We start from the raw sequence: 21744 nt of genomic DNA on the forward strand, positions 1-21744 counted from the left end.
CGCGAAGCGCCGCCCGACGCGCGGCCCGGGCAAACAGCCGCTGCCCCAGCCTGGCAGAGAGCTTGGGCGGGGCCCGGGGAGGGGAGGCCCGGGGAGCGAACCCACCTGCCCCCGGGCGGCCTCCGTTACCGCCTTCGTCGCTGCCCGCTACCACGGCAACCGCACAGGCCCCTCCCCTCCGCTGTGCGGAGCGAACCATCTGTCCCCTGTCGGGGGGTAGCCGTGCCCGTCTGTGCCCACAGACTCAGCGAGGAGGCCGGCGGCACCTTGAACGAACCGATTGATTTGGTGGGTAAAAGCCCCCCGCTCCAGATGCGCGGCTGGACCTTACAGGTGCAGACAGCCAGGTACACCTGGCCACTGGAAGGTCAGGAGCGCTCCCAGCGCCTTCCCCCACAAGACACCGTCACGAGAGTACCCCCCTGGTTCCCTCCGTGGAACATTCCGAGTCCACCCCCCTCGCTCCCTCTGAAGTACACTCCGCCGTCTTGCTGGAAACAAGCCCTATTCCCCCCCCCCGGTGACAGGAGCCCGATGAGTTGCGCGCGCATCATTTCCGACTGTACCAACCCCGACTGGTATCGCTGGGCTGCGGGCACCCCTCTCTCCGTCCCCAGAGTAGAACATTCCAACTGGGCTACCCGCGCAGCCTCCACAGCCTGCTTCCTGGCCCGGCCTATGTTTTCGACGTCAGCGAGCCCGACCGCGCTGCGCGCGCAGCCCGCGGGGGTCGCCGCCATTTTGTGCGCGGCGGTGTCGGTCACGGAGCGGCTCGGCCCTTGCCGCCCCAGGACAAGCACAGGCTGCCGCGGGCTGCTGAGGCGGCACCATGCCGGCCGGTCCGGTGCAGGCGCTGCCGCCCGCGCAGCCAGCGCCGCAAGAAGGCAAACAGGTACCGGGCTGTCCGGGGCGGGCCGAGGAGGCGGGCCCGGCGAGCCGGGGCCCGGCGAGGAGGGAAGGCCCGCGCGCTCCAGCCGGCCGGGTCCCCAGCGCGGCCCCGGGCTCCCCGCGGGTCCCGAGCAGGCAGCTCCCAGCATGCAAAGCGGCGCGGTGCATGCTGGGAGAGGTAGTTTCCTTGGGCACCAGGAGCCGGTGATCCGAGCAGGCTGTCAAGCTAAGCAGGGCCTGCCCCGGTCAGGGCTGGGATGGGGGACCCGGCCCTCTCCCTCCGACAGGGAACCCCCACGCGGGGCCGTGGTCAGCGCCCGCTCAGCCTGTAAGGGCAGAAGGTCTGTCTCGTCCGATCTGCACAGCGCAGGCCACAGCACCTCGCCCACCCACTCCTGTAATAGGCCCCTCACCTCCGGCTGAGTGACTGAAGGCCTCAAATGATGGTTTAAAGACGTCAAGTGACAGGGAATTCACCATTGACACTAGTTTAAAGCTGCGAGAGATCTGTGCGCCATGCTGCAGAGAGAGGCGAGAAAGCCCCAGGGTCGCTGCCAATCTGACCTGGGGGAAAATCCCTTCACAACCCCAAATATGTCAATCAGGCTAGTGGTCCCTAAGCTTCTGATGGTCCCTCCCCTCCCCCCCCAGCAGGGGTGGGGTAAGGGGGCCACAGCTGGGGTGGATCTTGGGCTGGACCAAGGCAGGAGTGGAGCCACAGCTGGGCTGCAGTGGGGGCCGGGTGCAACTCTGCTGCCAGCCTCTGCCCGGGCTGGAGCGGAGCTGCGGGTGGGAAGGGGCTGTGTGGCAGTCCCTTCCTTCCCCCCTGTGAGGGCTGGGCTGGCCCTGCTACAAACCCCTGCAACGTTCCCCGGTGCCCTCCTAGGGGAAGCACTCCGCTCACTGGGGACCTCTGAGAGACCCTGAGCATGTGGGCAAGACCCACCAGCCAGACACCTGGGAAAGAATTCTCTGTAGTAGTCAGAGCCCTCCCCATCTAGTGTCCTATCTCCAGCTATTCGCAATATTTACTGCTAGCAGTTACAAATTGGCTATATGCCATTGTAGGCAGTCTCATCGTACCATCCCCTCAATAAGTTTATCAGGTCAGTCTTGATGCCAATTTAGTTTTTTGTCCCAATGCTCTGCTAGGGGGCGCTGTGCTGAGGTGTGCTCAGCAGGGGCTCTGACCCCTGTGTGCTGCAGGGAGTGTTGCAAGACTGTGGGTGTGTAGGGGTGCTGATCTCTGTCAGCACAGAGCGTTAGGGTGCAAGGCATGAATAAAACTCAGTCTCTGCCTCGCTTGTGGGTATTAAAAGCTCCCGGGCTCTCTTTGCTTGAGCCCTGTGTCCTGGAGCACTGCCATTTCTGGTCTCGATGTCCCAGCTCCCTGAGTTCTTTGTGGAGTTTTAATGCATAACATCTTCCTTATTTCTTATCTTAAACTTTTATCTAGGTTTGCTGTGCTCTGTTAAACAGCTACTGTCTTCTTCTAGAGAGGCAGTGTGGTCTAGAATCTACAGCACTGGGGTATAGGAGACTTGGATTCCATTCCTGGCTTGCTGGGTAACCTTGAGCAAGTCACTTCACTGCCCTGTACCTCAGTTTCTCTATTTGTAAAAGGGAGATAATGATACCAACCTCCTTTGTAACGTGCTTTGAGATCTACTCATGAAAATCACTATATGAGGTAGCTACTCTGCCTTCGAACTGGCTGCATTTCAGCACTGTGTGAAGTGAGTTATCTCAAGGTTTCTCACAGTGCTTGGCAAACTAAACAGGGAATTGCTTCACCCACCGCTAAAATGCAACCCCTGAAGGCAGAAGCTGTTGAACAGCTCACTACAACCCAACTTGATGCTAGTTCAGGACAGAATGCTAAAAAGAAGAGTTTATCCACTGGAAACTGAAGGAGGAACAGGGGACAGAATTGTAGTATACAAATTGGAATTTGCCAGGAAATCTGGATTTATGAAAAGCTTACAATTGCTTGGGCTGTTGGCTCTGTACTGGAGGAAGAGGGAGAATATCACCTACAGAATCTCCTATCCAAGTACTGATCTGTACTATCTTTGCTTAGCTAGTTATGGCTGCACAAAGTGTAGAGTGATTTGATATTCAGAAGAGGGGATCTGCAAACATCGCAGAGCCTTATGTTTGACTGAAGGGAGAGAGAAATTCATTCTGGTGCTTACAGTTCTGGAAAAAAAATCTCTGACTCAAATTACTTAAAGCTTAATTCTCATTGTAAAGGTTTTATTTTTCTAGGTTGGTAAAATTCTGTTCTTGCTTTCTGTTCCTGCACAGCTGACAGTGTGGACTAAGGAGTTTCACTTCGGTCAATTTTGGAAGACAGTGATTGGTTGCTCTTAAGAATTTTTTTTCCTACCTGCCCATTTGCATACCTCTACAGGCAGCTGGTTCCCACATTCTTATATTCATCTTGTGCCTAAGCTCCCCACAGACACCTGCAACTCCTTATGAGTCAGTCAACCAGCTAGGCAAGCAAAAAATGCTGCATTTGTGTCTGAGCCAGAATTTTTTCAGTGAAAGGCTCATGGTGGTGCAGCTGTGATGGCCTCTCTTGCTTTGCTTTGAATCCAAATGAAGAAGTCTGAGGCTTGGAATCCTTTCTCCTTGAAGGCAGAAGGGTCTGTTACATCCTGTTACAGCAAGGCTTGATACCCTAGCACTGAGATTACTCACAAAGACCCTAAAAGTATTAGCAAAAGCAAAATCCAAGTGATTCCCTACAGTGCATCCAGTTGAGATGCAGTGGCCCAGGTCATTTGGTTCTTTTTCTAACCTGGAATTTGTGACAAACATGGAAAAAAGTTCTCTAGCTCCTTCTTGATGTAATTCCCACCTGGAAGCTGCCATTAGCATAGCAGAAAGCAAGGTTGCCCAGTCAAGACCACATAAAGGTGATTTTCAAGGCCACAGGTCTTCAAGATGTTCTCTCATCCCACTGTGTGGGATGGGCTAAAGTTACTGTTACTCAAACTGGTCCCATGAGCAAGATACCGTCCAGACCATTTTTTCCTCACTCATTCATCCCCCATTGGGCTCAGTGCAGTTCCATCCCCTGACATATTCTGTCTAGCCCAAGGAGTCCTTATGGTGGTGAGAGGATTCTCACAGCCTGGTATTCCCCTGGATGATCCATGTTCTTCTCCTGCCATGTGGGTAGAGCAGTATCTTTTTCTCTACCCCAAGCAGGGCTTCCCATAACCAGAAGACAGCTGAAGATTGCATGAAATCCACTAATGATCTTGTCATGCCAATCTAATTAACCTGTGAAATGCTCAGATACTTATGTGATGGGTGCTGCTATATAACCCTAAAATAGACACCAAAACTGTTCACCTGGCATTCAACATCCCAGGCTGACCAGAACTAACTCTGATGAATAGAAGCTGTCCCAGTGTTGCTAAGAAATAGAAAATACTGCGGGATGCCAGAAGTAGATTCTTTTGCCACTCGAGTAAATTAGAAAGTTACCAAATTGTTTAGCAGGTTCAGGAAGCCACGGGTGCATGCAGTGGATGCTGCCTATATGAGATGGGCAGGGAGCTTGAAATACGGATTTCTGCCCTTTCCAAAGATGGAATATTTGTTAAACTTACCACTCCAATGTGACTTTGGGAGACTTGATGTTCCAACTTCCTGCTCCTAACCAGAAGCTTAAAATCATCTGTCTAGTTGTCCCATTCCTTCTGCCTCCGAATTCTTTCCCTCCCCGACCATGCACCAAAAAAATATTTCCTTAGCATTTTGGAGACTAAGTGGCACGTCCTTTTGTGATACAGAATTATCAGATTTTTCTCCCTGGGATGACTAGTGTCTAGTAGACATCCAGTTTTCTTCACAGCCTGTAAAGGGTGTAGGCAGCTCTCTGTGCTGTTTGGACAAATACATTTCTCTAAACATGGGCCCATTTGCTTGAAAGACCTGTAAGATTGAGTCAGAGTTGCATTTTGGGTTGTCGGCTTGAGTCTTCTAACGTCAAATTCTTGTTCTCAGGGCAACAGGAAGGAAAGTAGAAGGGTTTATAGCAGTCTTTTATTCCCGTATCACATGATTTATTTAGGCTCTATCCATCTGAAACCATTTTCACCCTGCAGTCCCTCCATAGTCTACTCTAGAGTACTAATGTTTTTAAGTCTCCTTGTTCCTCCCTTTTGAGTCTATGACCACTCTCCCCCTACACTTTGTTTTTCTAATACAGCTTTGCTTTGGCAGTTTTTCCTTTGCTCAAGCATATTGGAGAGAGATCTGTCCACTCCAGTAAATAACTGCTTCAGGTCTTCCACAAGGATAAAGCAGTTCTCAGGAAGAGTTCCAGGGATTGTGCTCAAGTTAAGGTCTTTCTTTCATATCAGTCAGGAAATTGACTTATAAGCTTTGGTTCGTTTCTTACAGAAGGACTTTTGGCACAGTTTGGAGAGGGTCAAAACCCTTAAGTCTCATTTACATGGAATTCATTCAGATTTTAGCTCCTTATTTGGGGTCTGAAAGTGTCTCCAAAAAGTTTCAAAGCTTCTAGATCTGCTCTAGCTAGATGGTCAAAGTCCTGTATTCTGTATATGATGTTGGGACTTCTCCCCCAGCAGCACTTAAAGCCCACTCTACTGGACTGGTTTCAGAGGAACAGCTGTGTTAGTCTGTATTCGCAAAAAGAAAGGGAGTACTTGTGGCACCTTAGAGACTAACCAATTTATTTGAGCATGAGCTTTCGTGAGCTACAGCTCACTTCATCAGATGTTTACCGTGGAAACTGCAGCAGACTTTATATACACACAGAAATCATGAAACAATACCTCCTCCCACCCCACTGTCCTGCTGGTAATAGCTTATCTAAAGTGATCAACAGGTGGGCCATTTCCAGCACAAATCTACTGGACTGTGGGCTGAAAGGGAAAGGGCTTCAGTGAGAATTGTTTAAGGCTGCCACCTGGTGGCCGTTCTTATGTCTTGAGGCACTGTTCCTTTGATGTGTTATCCTCTGCAGCAGATGCCCTAGGCAGGTTGGTGCTCAGTATTGTTGCTTGGTAAAGAGCAGGGGAGCCAGTGGATGCTGTTACTTGGAGCCTAATGGTTCAAATTGTTGAATGAGTAGGAGCAAAAAGGAAAAATCACTTTATCAGTAACCTGAATTTGTTCAACAGAGCTTTTGACAATCCAGCATTTGACCCTTTCAGGCTTTTAATAATACCTTGCTGTTCTATAGAGCTTTCTATTAGCAGATGTCAATGTGGCTTCAAAGGAGGTAAGTATCATTATTCTAGTTTATAAATGGAGAAACTGCGGCACTGGGGGGTGAGGTAACTTGCCCATGGTCACCCAGCAGGCCAATATCAGAGCTGGGAATAGAACCCAATCTCCTGAATCACAGTCCAGTGGCTACTACTTGACACTGCTAATTGGTCTCTGTCTCCCAAGCTCAAACAGCAAAAGGAAACCTGTTGATCCAGATTTGCTGTGCTTTGTCTCAGAACCTGATTAACAGATGATGAAAATCTCCCTTTCTGTTATCACCAGCTTTGATCTTGTTTGCTATAATTTAATATCCTGACAAGCTGATTGCAAATTCTACAGTGAAGAGAGATGCTTCCATACCTCATCTTATCTCCATGTAACCACTATGTACTGGGTGGCAGGACTGTTGTTTTGGTTAAATGAGGTGGTAATATGGTAAGATTGTAGAAAAAGCTCTCATTTGATCTTACTGCAGCCAGAAGATGAGCCAAAAGAGGAAGCGGCACCAGCCAAACCTGTTGTGGGAATTATTTACCCTCCTCCAGAAGTCAGGAATATTGTGGACAAGACTGCCAGCTTTGTAGCCAGGTAAGTAACACTAGATTGGGCTCTCCATTTCATGGGATTTTTCAGGCCTTCTTGGGAATGCCACTCACTGCACTGATCCAGAAACTGGAGCAGGTCTCTATGTTAATTGGCATCAGAATGTGCTGTTCAGTTGGTGGGGCTGGGGAATGTTTTTGTGCTGCCTTGCAAAATTATAATGAAAATTTACCAGTTGAGGTGCAAAATCTACTTGCTTGTCTTTGCCACAAGGAGGATGGTAGACAAAAACAAGATTTTGTTTCTCTGTCAAAAATTACACCCTCAAGGTAAGCTGGTGAGTAAAATTTGCTAAGGGTGCTTTAGCAGTTTGCATAATTGTCTTTATGGTAGATCACTCCCTGTTCTGAAAGAGAACTTGGTACATTCCAGGATTCTAACAAAAATGAGAGACTAGTGCCCTCTCGAGAGATCAAATTAACTAGAGGTTCAGTGACCATATTACTTTGAACATCTTTTTCAATCTGCAGACCAAATTATAAGGTTTATAGAATGTCAAGAACAGACGTACCTGCCTCTTCCTTGTTGGGGTGTGAGGGTAATTTCCTATACTTACCAGTATATGGTTCTGTAAACTGAGTCAGTTGGTATGAAATGAGTCTACTAGAAGGGCATGCAGAGTTTTTGGGGTCTTAGTTTAACAAGTTTTTAAAAATTGAAATGAGATCTAGGTCTACTTGAATCATTGTTCTAAATGCTGACACTCCTTGGTGCAGTACTTCTGGTGTAAACAGAACTAGTGCTAAGCATGATCGTGTGTGCTTGGTGGGGTGAATAAATGTAACTAGTGAGAATTGTTTAGGTTGTGATGGTAACGGAAGTAACTTTCTTCTGCCCCCTCTTTCCATTCTACCTGCTGCCCAAGAAGTTTGCATATGGTGGGCCCATTATGCTAGCCTGTGCTCCTGTAGATAAGCATCCTACTACACTTCCCATTATTGTGGTGCAGTAGAAAGCAAATAGCGTAGGGCTCCAGCACAGAAGCACGTTACATGGAAGTGATATTTGGTAGCGTGGGGAGGAAGACCACGTTCGTCCTCCGAGGGGAAGAGGGAAGTTGGTGCATCAACATTACTTTTAGTAATTGTGAAGAAAATGGGTTTTTTACTTCAGTGTTGATGCTGACTCTTCTCAACCTGCTCTCCCCCCCCCCCCCCCCCCCACAGAAATGGTCCAGAGTTTGAAGCACGAATCCGTCAGAATGAAATAAACAACCCCAAGTTCAATTTCTTGAATCCCAACGATCCCTACCATGCATACTACCGGCACAAAGTCAGTGAGTTCAAAGAGGGCAAGGCACAGGAGCCTTCAGCTGCCATCCCCAAGGTCATGCAACAGCAGCAAAGTGCTCAGCAACAGCTTCCCCAGAAGGTAAATGGTTCATGTCTGTTAGCCAGGAGTTGGCTCATAAGGTGTCAGTTCTGATCTTGGTCTTTCAACCTCCTTGCTCAAACAAGCTGTGGGTTTGTTCTGTGTGTTCTCATTTTCACAATGGAAATCAACACTGAGAGACTTTGAACTCTAAGTGCCTAGGCCTCTTCCTTTTGGGACACATAATGTATGCCCCTCGGTGCTCAGGGGTCATATGTCCTGAAACTTGACAAAGCTGGGAAGCCTGCTTGTATCTCAAAGAAAGGTAATTTGCTGCAGGTATTGATCACAATTGAATGCTGGTTTGACTAGGAATATTCCTGATTGGGGATTGATGTGATCGCTAGTCTTGTATATATCTAGAATATCCTGTCAGAAGTAAATTGCTTGACAGCACCCTGCAATCAGTGCAAGATTTTGCTGGGCTTGTGGTATGCATTGTTAATTCCAAGGAGGTTGTTCCAAGACTGTTTTCTCCAGTTATGTTGGCTTCTCAGCAACATTTTGTACTCCATACTTTGAGATAATCTGACGTAGTAGGGACCTAGGTCAGGTATGCATTAGCTGACAAGGCCACTTGCTGAACCTACCTGCTTCGTGTACTCTGTACAGTCAGTGATCAGATGTTTTGTAGTTATGTCTGTTAGGAGATTACAGCTACATCCCATTTCTGCTTCCAGCTATGTTTTGTGTCTGAGTAAGCTTTTGTCATCTTTTTGCAGTGGGCCTATTTAAATGACTCACTCATGAACTATATTATGTTACTACCTTTTCCCTTCTTTGCAGTTATGGCACCAGAGATGTTAGTGATTTTTTTTCCCTTCAGTTAATAAAAGCCAAACAGTTACTTAGGAGGAGTAAGTAATGGCTTTCAAGGGTGCAATTAGTGAGCTGTCCGAATTTCCCTCTGTAGGTACAGGCTCAGGTGATCCAGGAGACAGTCGTTCCAAAAGAGCCACCTCCAGAGTTTGAGTTCATCGCAGATCCTCCCTCAATCTCAGCTTTCGACTTGGATGTGGTGAAGCTTACTGCACAGTTCGTAGCTCGGAATGGCCGGCAGTTCCTGACTCAGCTGATGCAGAAAGAGCAGAGGAATTACCAGTTTGACTTCCTGCGCCCACAGCATAGCCTTTTTAACTACTTCACCAAACTGGTTGAGCAGTATACCAAGGTACTCTCTGGGCTTCTGTCTCTTCTTCTGAAAGCATTATTTCAGCATTATGAAATAGCCAGTCTAGAAAGAAAGAAAAATTTCTTCTAGCTGTCCTCTTTTAAATACCTGTCTTTGAGTATAGGGAGAGGATGTTTTCTTCATTGTCAGAAAAAGGTGTACGGTGCCTAACACTGAGAGCCTAAACTTGATTTGGATGTTCTGAGTGCTACTGTAATGCAGATAAAAGTTGTCCCTTTATAGCAAGAGAAGCAGGTGAAATGGCCGAGTGTGAGAATACTATACCTGAGTATTGGTGATAGCTAAAAATAGGGTAACAACAGGAGAAATGGAGCTTAGCTTCAGGGGATCTGGTCATAAGATTCATTTTTGTCTAGTGCAGAAAAAAGATAATTATGACAGCTTCCTTAATTATGAACCAGTTTATATGATCTCCTGAAAATGTGTTTCAGATCTTGATCCCGCCTAAAGGCCTACTTATCAAACTCAAGAAGGAGGCTGAAAACCCTAGAGAAGTCCTGGATCAGGTAACTTACGACTAATTTCCACAAAACTGCTGAAGCTGTCTTGTTCTGAATTATTTCTAGTTTTGAGCTCAGCATCTTTCTAATTATTGACATCACATGTAAGCACAACGAGAATAAAGTGTGGGAACTGGGTATTTCAAACAGTTTTTCAAGCATGGGGAAATAAGCTGGTCTGATCAACCACTTGTGTAGCACACTTTGTCTTAGACCTGGGGGAATTCTGCACCAAAAAAATTAAAATCTGTGCACAATATTTTAAAATTCTGCTAATTTTATTTGTCAAAATAACACTCTATGATCACGTTAGTTTCAGTTATTTTGGTAATTTATTTCAAAATACCTGTCAGCAAGTATGTCCGTAACAATACAGACACACAAAAATTCCCCTCGGAGTAAAGAGTTAAACCTCTATGACAACCCACTTCCTCTTTCTCTGCCCCCTCCCCCCTAGAGCTCAGCCAGGGGGCCGGACACTTTCCCCCTCTCCTCCCCCCCCCCCCGAGCCCGACCAGAGGGCACCGTGGCCCAGATACTCATGCTCTCTACACCCCCCACTCTCCCAAGCCTTGTTGCAGGCACCCTAGGCCCAGACATTCACCCTCTACCCCCCCAGAGGTCAGCTGTGGGCCCCCCGCTGGCCCAGATACTCATACTCTCACCCCCTACCCTCCTAAGCCTAGGGATCCAGAGGGAGAAACAGCCTCATGCTGGGTCCTGGACATGCAGAGTTTCCTGCGTGCTGCCATCTCCTTCCTTCAGAGCATTCTGGGAACTGCAACTGCTGGGAATCCTCCAGTTCCCTCCCCTCCCCCCAGCCTTGTCTTCCATTTGTAAGCTGGGCTCTGCCAGGTTCAGTGGCCCTTACTGGCGGCCAACATCTCTGCAGTCCATTTCTGGCGGCTGGGGGGGAAAGGAAGGAAATTCTGCATGCACAACATTAATTTATGCAAAATTCTGCATTGCACAGTGGTGCAGAATTTGCCCAGGAGTAATGTCTTCATGAAGCTGTACTGCGTAAAGCATTTTCCCATCCCAAAGAGTTTACAATCTAAGATCTCAGTTGCTACTTGTAGGTTTCTTAATATACAGTACCTTAAATCTTTAAAAATTAAAGTTTTCCTCTATCAGACTATATTTTCAGTTTGGAACATGACTGCGTGTTTGTGAGAAGTATGTCAAACATTTCCAGGTGTGAACCTGTCAGGTTTGAGATCTCACTATTCTTAATCTAAAAAGTTTGACATCTGCACAGTGCCGAACCTGCAGCCCATACTCAAGCAAACCACTCCTTGAAGGCAGTGGGAGTTTTGCCTGGTTGCTGCAGGATCAGATTCAATTTCTAAATTTTGAATTAACTGACTTCCAAGGGGTGCCCATGTGGCTGCCCTGGAGGCACTGACTATGTTGGGTCTTACATATTTCGGAGAATAGAGGTGAACACTTGTGGGTGTTTTGACTTTTTTTATGGTTCCTAATGGGTTGTCCTTTGTATACTGTGACATGCTTCCCACTTCTGTGACTCAGTGCTTTATGCCTCCTTGTGCAGGTGTGCTACAGAGTGGAGTGGGCCAAGTTCCAGGAACGAGAGAGAAAGAAGGAAGAGGAGGAGAAGGAGAAGGAACGTGTTGCTTATGCCCAGATTGATTGGCATGACTTTGTTGTTGTGGAAACAGTGGACTTCCAGCCCAATGAACAAGGTAGGAAAACTAAGTGACACAACCGCTCTGTGACTTGGCTTCTGTTTCGTGGGGATAATACGTGCCTCTTGAGAGCTGCTGGAAAATGCTGTCAGTAAAAAAATATTAGATGGGTGCAAGGTAGAAGCATATGATGTCCCTTTTAAAATATGAACTGAAAAACTTTATATCTGCTGAGTTCAGCTCCTGTTTCTTCTGCAGATAGTGATGTCACTGATACTTAATCAGTACTGCTTTCTTTGTGACTAGCAGCTTCCAGTGTCATCAACTGTTCCACTGAAAACCAAGATCCCTGAACTCCATTGCTGCATTAGCACCCCATTGTGGTAGCTGCTTCCCTTTCTTTGCTGCCTTCAGTCTGTGTCATCACATATCTTCATGTTGGCATTTAGATCAGTCTTATCCCTAGCCTTTCCCTTCTATATGCCTTTGCTCCCACGAGCCCATCAATACAACAATCTGATCCCACCCCACCCCTGTTAGTTTCATTAAAGGGGATTGGTGCCTGTGTTTCTTTGTTGCAGGGAACTTTCCTCCTCCCACCACTCCTGAGGAGCTGGGGGCTCGCATACTGATCCAGGAGCGCTATGAGAAGTTTGGTGAAAGTGAGGAAGTGGAGATGGAGGTAGAGTCAGATGAAGAAGATGAAAAGCAAGAGAAGACCGAGGAGACCCCATCTCAACTAGACCAAGACACGCAAGTGCAGGATATGGATGAGGTAAGTAGCTGGTGTGATAAAGAGTACTTTCATTGATAGGACTTTAACGTGGCTTATGGGGCTCTGCAAGCTCTGACTTCATAGAGTCCCTGTGCTGCTTAGTGTTCAATGACCGTTATCCCTAAAAATGAGCTCAATCTTGGCCCATTAATCTGTTGGCTAGAAACCCTTCTCATCCATTGAACCAATGAGGAGGACTGTGTTTGCATGTTCTCTAACAAAGTACAATCTCCATGAGAGAATTCCAGGAATGTTGCTGTAGAGAGAACCTAAAAGATTTTGTCATATTAAATAGATCACTTTTCATTGTACAGTTGACACATTCAGAAGCCCCTGAGATGTTTACTTGTTGTCAAACTACTAACTTAGCTGCCTTAAGGGAGAAGAGATGAGAAAGGACTATGGTTAGGGCCCTACCAAATTCACAGGCATTAAAAATGAGTAAAGGACCATGAAATTGGGTCTCCCCCCCGTGAAATCTGCTTGTTTATGTGCTTTTACTCTATACTAGACAGATTTCATGGGGGGAGACCAGTGTTTCTCAAATTGGGGGTCCTGACCCAAAAGGGAGCTGCAGAGGGGGTCACAGTCTTGTTTTAGGGGTGTCGCAGTATTGCCACTTTTACTTCTGCACCACCATCAGAGCTGGGCAGCCGGAGAGCGGCAGCTGTCGGCCGGGCACCCGGCTCTGAAGGCGGCGCCCCACCAGCAGCAGCGCAGAAGTAAGGGTGGCAACGCCCTACCATGCCACCTTACTTCTGCGCCACTGCTGGCGGTGACTCTGCCCTCAGCGCGGGGCTCCCGGCCAGCAGCCGCCGCTCTCCAGCTGCCCGGCTCTGAAGGCAGCACCCCGCCAGCAGCAGCAGCGCAGAAGGAAGAGTGTTGATACTGTACCAGGCCATGCTTAGTTCTGCCCGGCTGCTGGCGGTGGTTCTGCCCTCAGTGCGGGGCTCCCGGCCAGCAGCCGCCGCTCTCCAGCTGCCCGGCTCTGAAGGCAGCGCCCCGCCAGCAGCAGCAGCGCAGAAGGAAGAGTGTCGATACTGTACCAGGCCACGCTTAGTTCTACCCGGCTGCTGGCGGTGACTCTGCCCTCAGCGCGGGGCTCCCGGCCAGCAGCCGCCGCTCTCCAGCTGCCCGGCTCTGAAGGCAGCGCCCCGCCAGCAGCAGCAGCGCAGAAGTAAGGTTAGCAGTACTGCAGCCCCCGCTACAATAACCTTGCAACCTAACCACCCCACAACTCCTTTTTGGGTCAGGACCCCTACGATTACAACACTGTGAAATTTCAGATTTAAATAGGTGAAATTTATGATTTTTTTTAAAATCCTATGACCGGGACATTGACCAAAATGGACCATGAATTTGATAGGGCCCTAGCTATGGTAAACCGTAGCCCCCTGGTGCCAGAACTAAAGATGAGAGATACAATTATTTAGAGAAAAATGGGGTACCTGGTTCCCCCTTTGGGCAATGATTAGATTCTCCACTCTCCTTAAATTACAGCAACATTAGTGCTGGCACGCTCGCTGCTATTTTAAAAATCCCCGTAGAAGCATAGTGCAGACTGCTTGATTGCAGTGTGCTGATCTCTGACCCTTGCATTTTTCTGAATGAGGTGTGGTCCCATGGCACAACCTGCTAATAAAGATATTTCACGTGGCTTGAGGTTTCCCATGGAGAAACTGTCAACAAATGAAAAATGAGACGCTTAGGTATGCAAAGAAGAAAGCCCGTTTCACTTCTGTAACGTGTACTCTTGAGCCAAGATTGTTTCAGTCATGGAGTGACTGCACAAGCTCTGTTCACTTGATGCATAGATTTTTGCCCTATACAACTTTCAGTGCTGTTGCTGCATATTCTGTGTTCTAAGATATTTGATCTCCTGTTAATAAGTTGTAGGCATTGTTTTAATTTTAAGGGCTCAGATGACGAAGATGAGAGTCAGAAAGTTCCACCTCCTCCTGAGACCCCGATGCCACCACCTCTTCCTCCAACTCCAGATCAGGTCATTGTGCGGAAAGACTACGATCCCAAAGGTAAACTAGAGTTTGGTGACAATGAGCAATTTAATTTCTTACTGAATAGTCACACAAGAACTTACTTCTAAGATGTGCAGTCAAGTTAGGCATTTTTAACAATGGTTTTGTTCCTTCAGCCTCCAAGCCATTACCACCAGCACCAGCCCCAGACGAATATCTTGTGTCTCCCATCACTGGAGAGAAGATTCCTGCCAGTAAAATGCAAGAACACATGCGAATCGGCCTTCTGGATCCCCGCTGGCTGGAGCAGCGGGATCGGTCTATCCGTGAGAAACAGAGTGATGACGAGGTCTATGCCCCAGGTTAGTCTGGTGCCCCTCACAAGCCTCCAAGACTTACTCATTTAAAAACCCAGTACACAGTTTAAATCTAATTTAGTCATGTCAAACTGATCTGTATCAATGGGGACTTTGACATATCTTGAAATGGTGATTTGTGTACTGTGCTGGTTTAGTATACATATTCTGATAGCCATCAAGAACACTGAAGCTTTCCTGTAGACATTGTTCTGCGCCCACCTTATTAACTGAAGTTCACTCTTTAGTAACAGTGGTATTGGACCCATTGGTACTGAAAATATTCTGTGAAACAAAAGGGATTAGAGCAGTGGTTCTCAATCTGTGGCCTGTGGGCCGCTTGCAGCCCAGTCAGCACACAAATGCGGCCCATGTGACATCCTCTGGGCCATACAGGTAGTATATATATATTGTGCGGATGCAGCCCACATAACATACACTGAGCTGCATATGAGGCCCACAGTAGTAAATAGGTTGAGAACCACTGGATCAGAGAATTAAGCAGGACTCTGAGTTCTGTTTTGTCATATGAGAGAAAATGTCTAACATCATTTTTCCCCGACCTCTGCCTGTCTGCAGGTTTGGATATTGAGAGCAGCTTGAAACAGCTGGCTGAGCGCCGTACTGATATCTTTGGTGTGGAAGAGACTGCTATCGGTAAAAAGATTGGAGAAGAGGAGATCCAGAAACCAGAGGAAAAGGTGCGGTGCAAATCCTGCTGTAACCTCGCCGCCTGCTGTCCTTAACCTGTAGAAATGGGAGTCTCGAGGGGCTTGTTCTTGCTGTGAAACAGCAGCCCTCACTTATCTGCTAATCTGATCAAAATTTTGACAGTCTGATACGTTCTTCTGATTTCCAGGTGACCTGGGATGGCCACTCTGGCAGTATGGCCCGCACACAGCAGGCTGCTCAAGCCAATATCACCCTCCAAGAGCAGATCGAGGCTATCCATAAGGCCAAGGGGCTGGTGCCAGAAGATGACAGCAAGGAGAAGATTGGTCCCAGCAAGCCCAATGAGATTCCCCAGCCTCCACCTCTCTCGGCAGCATCGAATCCCCCATCTAATGCTCCCCCAATTGCATCTGTGCCACGCCCTCCATCGGTAAGCATTCTTACTGTCCAGGACAAACAGCTGCTTTGATGCTAAATTGGAAGTAGGTTTTACTGCTGCTGAAATGGGTCATGGTAGGGTGCTGCTTGGAAACGGGAATAGCAAGTTAAGAGATCAGTGTGCCAAATTAGCTCTAAACCATAAAATGGATCCTAGAAGTAAGTTTAAAATATATTCAAAATGGAAAACACGTTAGGAAGGAGTTTTCCAGCAGCTGAGGTATTGTAAAGAGGAGATGTTGAACTGGAGAGGAGAGAAATTCAGACAGTGACAAATGGGAGAGGAAGGAAGTGTGGACTGGGGAGTCGCTCAGAGGGACAGGAAGGTGAACTAGATTAAAGGGTGAGAGCCAAGGTGGGAAGTGAAAGTAGTAATCTTAGGCAGAGGTGTAGGCACGAGAAATGGTGGTAAAGGTGTGCAGCTCACTCAGTCAGCCCCACTGAAGTTGTCCTGATGTTTGAGGTTGGCAGCATTCTGCTCATGTGGCTCTGTTCAAAGAGCTTCTGTTTCTGAGCCTACTCTTTTTTTTTTTTTTTTTTTTTTTTTTAATGGCTGTGCAGTGTGGCTCCTGAGTGTGGAGGGGGGGAAAGTAACTACTGACTTTTGCTGCTACTGAGGCTTCTATACCCAATCCCAAACTTCCTGGGAATTTGGAAGAACGGCAGTAGCAACTAAAAGTACACACACCCCCACCCACTAAGCTTATATTCCTAAAACTGACCAGCCAAAAGATTCAGAATGTGACACTCTGCGGCTGTTGATCAGCTCTTGTGACCAGTATAAGAAACTGAATCCCTGAGTGCCTGGAGCTGCACCTGGTAATAAATGTCTTCTTTCTAGATGCCGCCTCCTGTTCGCACCACTGTTGTTTCTGCAGTTCCTGTCATGCCTCGTCCCCCTATGACTTCTGTGGTCCGTATACCCCCAGGCTCTGTCATCGCAGCCCCCATGCCACCAATAATACATGCCCCACGCATCAATGTTGTCCCGATGCCGCCATCTGGTCCCCCCATGATGGCCCCTCGCCCACCTCCCATGATAGTACCAACAGGTCAGTGAGTCGAATAATTTTTCAGTGTAATTGCTCCTGGAAGATGCTTATATGAATATCCCTACTCTCTGGTGGGCCATCCCAGTGAAAATTAAAGCTCTGTGGCACTTTCTGAATGAGGATAGACCCAAGTGACCTGGCCTGCATTTCTTGTCATTAAAATCCGTTCTAACTTCCAACCCTGTGGATGAGCTATTGCTGAGTGAATAATGGCTGTATTAACTGCCTCTTACTGCAAGCACAGTGCGGGAGGTAATATCTTGTGTTGGACCAACCTCTGTTGGTGAGAGAGACGAACTGTCAAGCTTACACAAAGCTCTTTGGGTCAGGCCAAAAAAAGAGCTCTGTATAAGCTCGTCTCTCTCACCAACTGAAGTTGGTCCAATAGAAGATATTCTCTTACCCACCTTCGCTCTCTAATATCCTGGGACTGATACAGCTACAACACTCTAATTACTGCAGTAACTTACCAGCCTCTAATTAGAGTACCTTTCAGACCAACTGTACGTTGAGGTCTGTGCTTCTGTTGACGTGTGTGACTGGGACCTTTTACTTTTCCACATGAGCCACAAAAATATGTGCTGTTTATTGGCTCCCCCGGTCTCTTCCCCACATGGGAAGGCCTTCATGTAGCATCATATGTTGCATGTTACCACTAAGTACATTAATTTCCCCCTTGTCTAGTGGTGTTTCCTTTAGGGTCTGTGCCAGTCTACTGCAGAAACGTGTTAAGGGAACTGTTCTTGAATGTCATGTGTAGATGTATATGTAGCTGTTTTTTTTCCCCTCCTATTTCAGCATTTGTCCCAGCCCCTCCTGTGGCTCCAGTCCCTGCCCCAGCACCAATGCCTCCTCACCCCCCACCACCCATGGAGGATGAACCTGTGTCTAAGAAACCGAAAAGTGAGGACAGCCTGATGCCAGAGGAGGAGTTCCTGCGCAGGAACAAGGTATATAATTTGAGTAGCACCATAGTCCAACCGCTCGCTGTGCATTGCCGGGAACTCTGACCACACTGGAGTATTCAGTCTCTCCCCAAAAGAGGCCATCTCCTCTAAAATGGAACCTGAATCAGGAGGGCAGCTGGCAGGCACAAGTGCCCCATGAGAAATTGACTGTGTCTCTAGGAAGTAGCTCCTTCCTGTCACTCTGCCTAGAGCAATTGAGTGAATTTAAATTTGCCTGAAAAGTTTTGATTGTTTACAAAAACTTAAGACTTCCTCCCCAGGAGAGAAAGACAGCATGGGGAAGTCAATCTTAAGGAAAGGCTAAGTATGCAGAGTGGTTTTTAGTAGTTCTCCAGTTAACACACACATGGTAAAGACCTATTAAAGTGTGTCCACTTCCCTACAAGGAAGGAAATGTCCCCAGATCAAGGAGACTTGGCTATTAAACTGAGTTATAATTCCTTCCCCTTGTCGGTCACTCATTGAATCTTCTCTGAAAATGAGTTGTAAATTCTTCAGGGTAGTGAATACTATTGTCCTGTACTTGTACAGCACAATAGGGGCCCTTTGTGGTAAGTGTGTGCATGCATACAGTACAGTTAATGCTGTTTGTAGAAGGACCTTGGTAGTGTTCCCCATGTCACTTGAGTCAAACCACCCAATGAACAGCCAGAAGTTAATAAGGAATAACTGGGGGGAGAGGGGGCAGACCAAACTCTTAACTGACTTTTGACAAAATAACTTGCCAAGTGAGAGTAATGAAGCAAATAAAACAATTAATGTTGACTCCCTAGTAACAGGGAATTGAAAGGTGCAAGTTGGCGGCACCCAAAGGAACAGCAAAGTGGTTGCCTCTTGTCACCACATCTGTCTCTATGCATAAAGGACCATCTGTGTGTGTAACTACGTTTAATTTTTTTCCTAGGGTCCAGTCACAGTTAAAGTTCAGGTTCCCAACATGCAGGACAAGACTGAATGGAAACTGAATGGCCAGGTGCTGGTGTTCACCCTTCCGCTCTCGGATCAGGTAAATGGCTTGTTAACCTGGCCTTAACTCCTGCTATTCCATTGCTAGGAGAACAGCAGCTAAACTACCTGGCTGAGGCTGTAAACTCTGGACTCTCCCCACATTGCAACTGTGTACAGTTTGTGAGGGAGGGAGGTGGGTGGAGCTGCCCACTTGTGCTGTGGCCTGGGCACTGGAGGGACTGAGCGCTCTCTGCTTGTTCTTAGGTCTCTGTTATAAAGGTTAAGATCCACGAGGCCACAGGGATGCCAGCAGGGAAACAGAAGCTGCAGTATGAGGTGAGTATGTGACAGTGTTAACCCTTCAAATGGTGCCTTGCTGCTTCCCTGCACTTTTTCTGTACAAAAAAAATTTGTAAGGCCCTGAAAGCTGCCTCACTCTGCCTCTTGTGTGCACGCAGTACAGGGCAATCTTTAATTACATCACTCAGAGTTTGGGCAGAGGCCCTTTCCCATTCAGTGCACAGGCTGGATGGCAGACGGTGAATGAGAGAGATTCTGTGGATTTGCTCTCATCTTTTCACCACTGCAGTATAAATCTGTTGAAGCCAATGGGCTTTCTGTGAATTTACACTGGTGTAACTAAGCTGATTTGAGCCCTCTGTGTGTATTGGTGTTGAACACTGTACCATATAGTATGTACTCATTGAAGTAGCTTCTTCAGAGCCCTGCTGCTTTGAGTGTATTCTTGTGTGCACTGAATGAGACTGTCTCCCTCTCCTTTCTCATCTTTACTCCAAAGACTGTGTACATGTTGAGTTACAGGGTTTGCCCATGAAAATTCCACAACTCATGCACATGTATGTGCAGAACATCAAAATATTGAGAAACTTTAAAAAAAAAAAAACACTACTACAAAGTATAATCATGCATGAAGTAGGATTTTAAAGCCATTGTAACCCCGACAACTCTAGAGAGACTTTTGCTAGAACACCAAAAGGAACATATCCCCACCAAATTTCGGCCTTTCCTGCCAAGGCTGTAGAGCTATTTAAAAAAGAGGGGAAAATAAAACAAACTCCTTTCTTTTATAATGGCAGATATGTATATTCTCTCTCACACGATACGTAGGTTCTGAAACCAGTGACATTTCTGCTCTAATCTTTCAAAAAATTCACTTTTGGGCAAAACCTAAGTCTGTTAAACTTCACCCTGAAAAAGAGTAAACATTTGTCTCTGCACTCTAGCCGCAATGTGGAAATACTGTGACAGCACTGAAGCCTAACTCTTACTATCCAGCTCCTCCACCTCATCCTTCTCTCTGGGAGACTGGGATCCCTCCTCTGTACACCGAACCACCCTAGATCCCTCCTAGTTTAGTAGTGAATTTCCTGATTGCCCAGATAGTTGAATATTTCTGGAGGGAGCACTGAGATCTCCTGTTTCTTGCAGGGCATTTTCATCAAGGACTCCAACTCTCTGGCATACTACAACATGATAAGTGGCTCTGTGATTCACTTGGCACTCAAAGAAAGAGGAGGCAGAAAGAAGTAGGAGTCAGGGTGCCTACAGCTGTCAGAAGCTCTGCTCTTTGTGTGAACCCGAGGACTAGAATCCTGCAGCTTCTGGGGACACTGACAAGCTGAAACATCAACCATGTGTTACTTACTAATCCCCCCACTTCAGAGCTATTGACTGTATTTTGGTCCTTAGTCCTGTATCCAAAAATCAGACCGTTACAGAGCTGGAGAGAATTCATATCGCCCAGACAAAGCCATGTAAACGTTGTGACGTTGCGTATAATTTCACAGCTCTTGTGACACTGCTAGAATGCTGGTCTTAATGATCACTATTTTCATTTAATTCCCTACAGCAGCAGTGGCAGCATTTCAGTTTGAGGTCTTGTCTGGATTGGACTTTTAAAATCCATCTTCATTTTGCAGCAGGGTTTGTGATGACACAGGGAATATCACCTGCCTGACTAAAACGTTAGCCTTTTCACTTAATCTTTTTTGTATTTGAGAACTCCTTTATTTAGTATAATAAAGCCCTTGCTCCTTCTCTCTGAAATGTACATGTAAGAATCTCCTGCAGTAATTGTCTTTGGATTTTATCCTTCTTCAGAATAACTATACTTTGCTGCTGGTTTTGATAAAGAGGCTCTGAGATTGTGTTTCTGATCATCCTGTACAGTATGTGACTTATTTTAATAAAATTCTGATCTCAGTGGGGAATCTCAGCAGTGACTTCATTTCCTAGTTGTGGATGTCCTCTATATTGAGACCTACCCAACTCTGTAGCACTCCTACACTTATCCCAAAAGGCTTTTGAGCAACTTATATGCAAGCACTTAAGGTCTTTTCAACATAGAGCTTATTTGAGCCCACTGTGTACTTCCGGGAGAGTATATCTGTCTGTGTCATTGGATCCTTCAGTCAGTTGTTGTCTGGTGCTTCAGGAGATCTTCATTGTTCGATAGCGATGATTTTAAAAGCTCAGAATTTACTATCTATTGCTCAGACATCTTAAAAAAACAAAACTAGCCATGTCCTGTAAGTCTTTTTTTTTTTTTTTTTTTTTTTTTTAAATATGAAAGAATTCTTTTCTTAGAGGTGGCAGCATGAGGAAAGAGACTTGTCTTTTCATGCCCATTACATCAGGGGTCAAGGACAACCTAGGACATGCTCCCAGTCCACAAAGGGGTGGACAAGAGCAGATGATATTGCTGTAGAAAGTGGGCATGGCCAGAGCCCAACAGTGGTAGCTGGTAGCACTCCAGGCCCATGGAAGCCAGCAGTTACTGGTGGCCAACTACTCTTCAGCTGGCCATGTGTGGCTGAGAAAATAGAGCAGAATGGTAGTGAGCTGGATGCACTAGACTAGACCAATGTGACCTATGCCATAGGGGAGGGACCTGTGTTCATGGCTGCTGAAAGCCAGGCGGAATGTAGTGTTGGGCATTATGGATGGAGGTGCTTCTTGCTCCTATCTGGGAGGAATATGGTGCTGACTTCCTTTTTAAAAAGGCAAAACAAGAAGACCATAGTTCGGTGCCTGGTCAGTAACCAATTACGGGTGTCTCAGATCTTCAGTGTTTGGGGAA

General features: G+C 46.9%; 1 protein-coding gene across 1 annotated transcript; it reads left to right on the forward strand.

The window, feature by feature from the left end:
• The first annotated feature begins 699 nt into the window (after nucleotides 1–699).
• Nucleotides 700–20867, forward strand: SF3A1 (splicing factor 3a subunit 1). The gene is made up of 16 exons (XM_073312775.1): nucleotides 700–892; nucleotides 6623–6735; nucleotides 7917–8121; nucleotides 9035–9292; nucleotides 9745–9819; nucleotides 11366–11516; nucleotides 12041–12234; nucleotides 14150–14267; nucleotides 14387–14572; nucleotides 15146–15267; nucleotides 15426–15668; nucleotides 16518–16728; nucleotides 17527–17678; nucleotides 18601–18702; nucleotides 18909–18980; nucleotides 20094–20867. Exons 1-16 carry the CDS (start codon nucleotides 830–832, stop codon nucleotides 20193–20195), a joined length of 2367 nt encoding a protein of 788 aa, XP_073168876.1. The 5' UTR covers nucleotides 700–829; the 3' UTR covers nucleotides 20196–20867.
• The last annotated feature ends 877 nt before the right edge of the window (nucleotides 20868–21744 follow it).

This window comes from Lepidochelys kempii, chromosome 15, assembly GCF_965140265.1.
Source record: "Lepidochelys kempii isolate rLepKem1 chromosome 15, rLepKem1.hap2, whole genome shotgun sequence".
Classification (NCBI taxonomy): Eukaryota; Metazoa; Chordata; order Testudines; family Cheloniidae; genus Lepidochelys; species Lepidochelys kempii.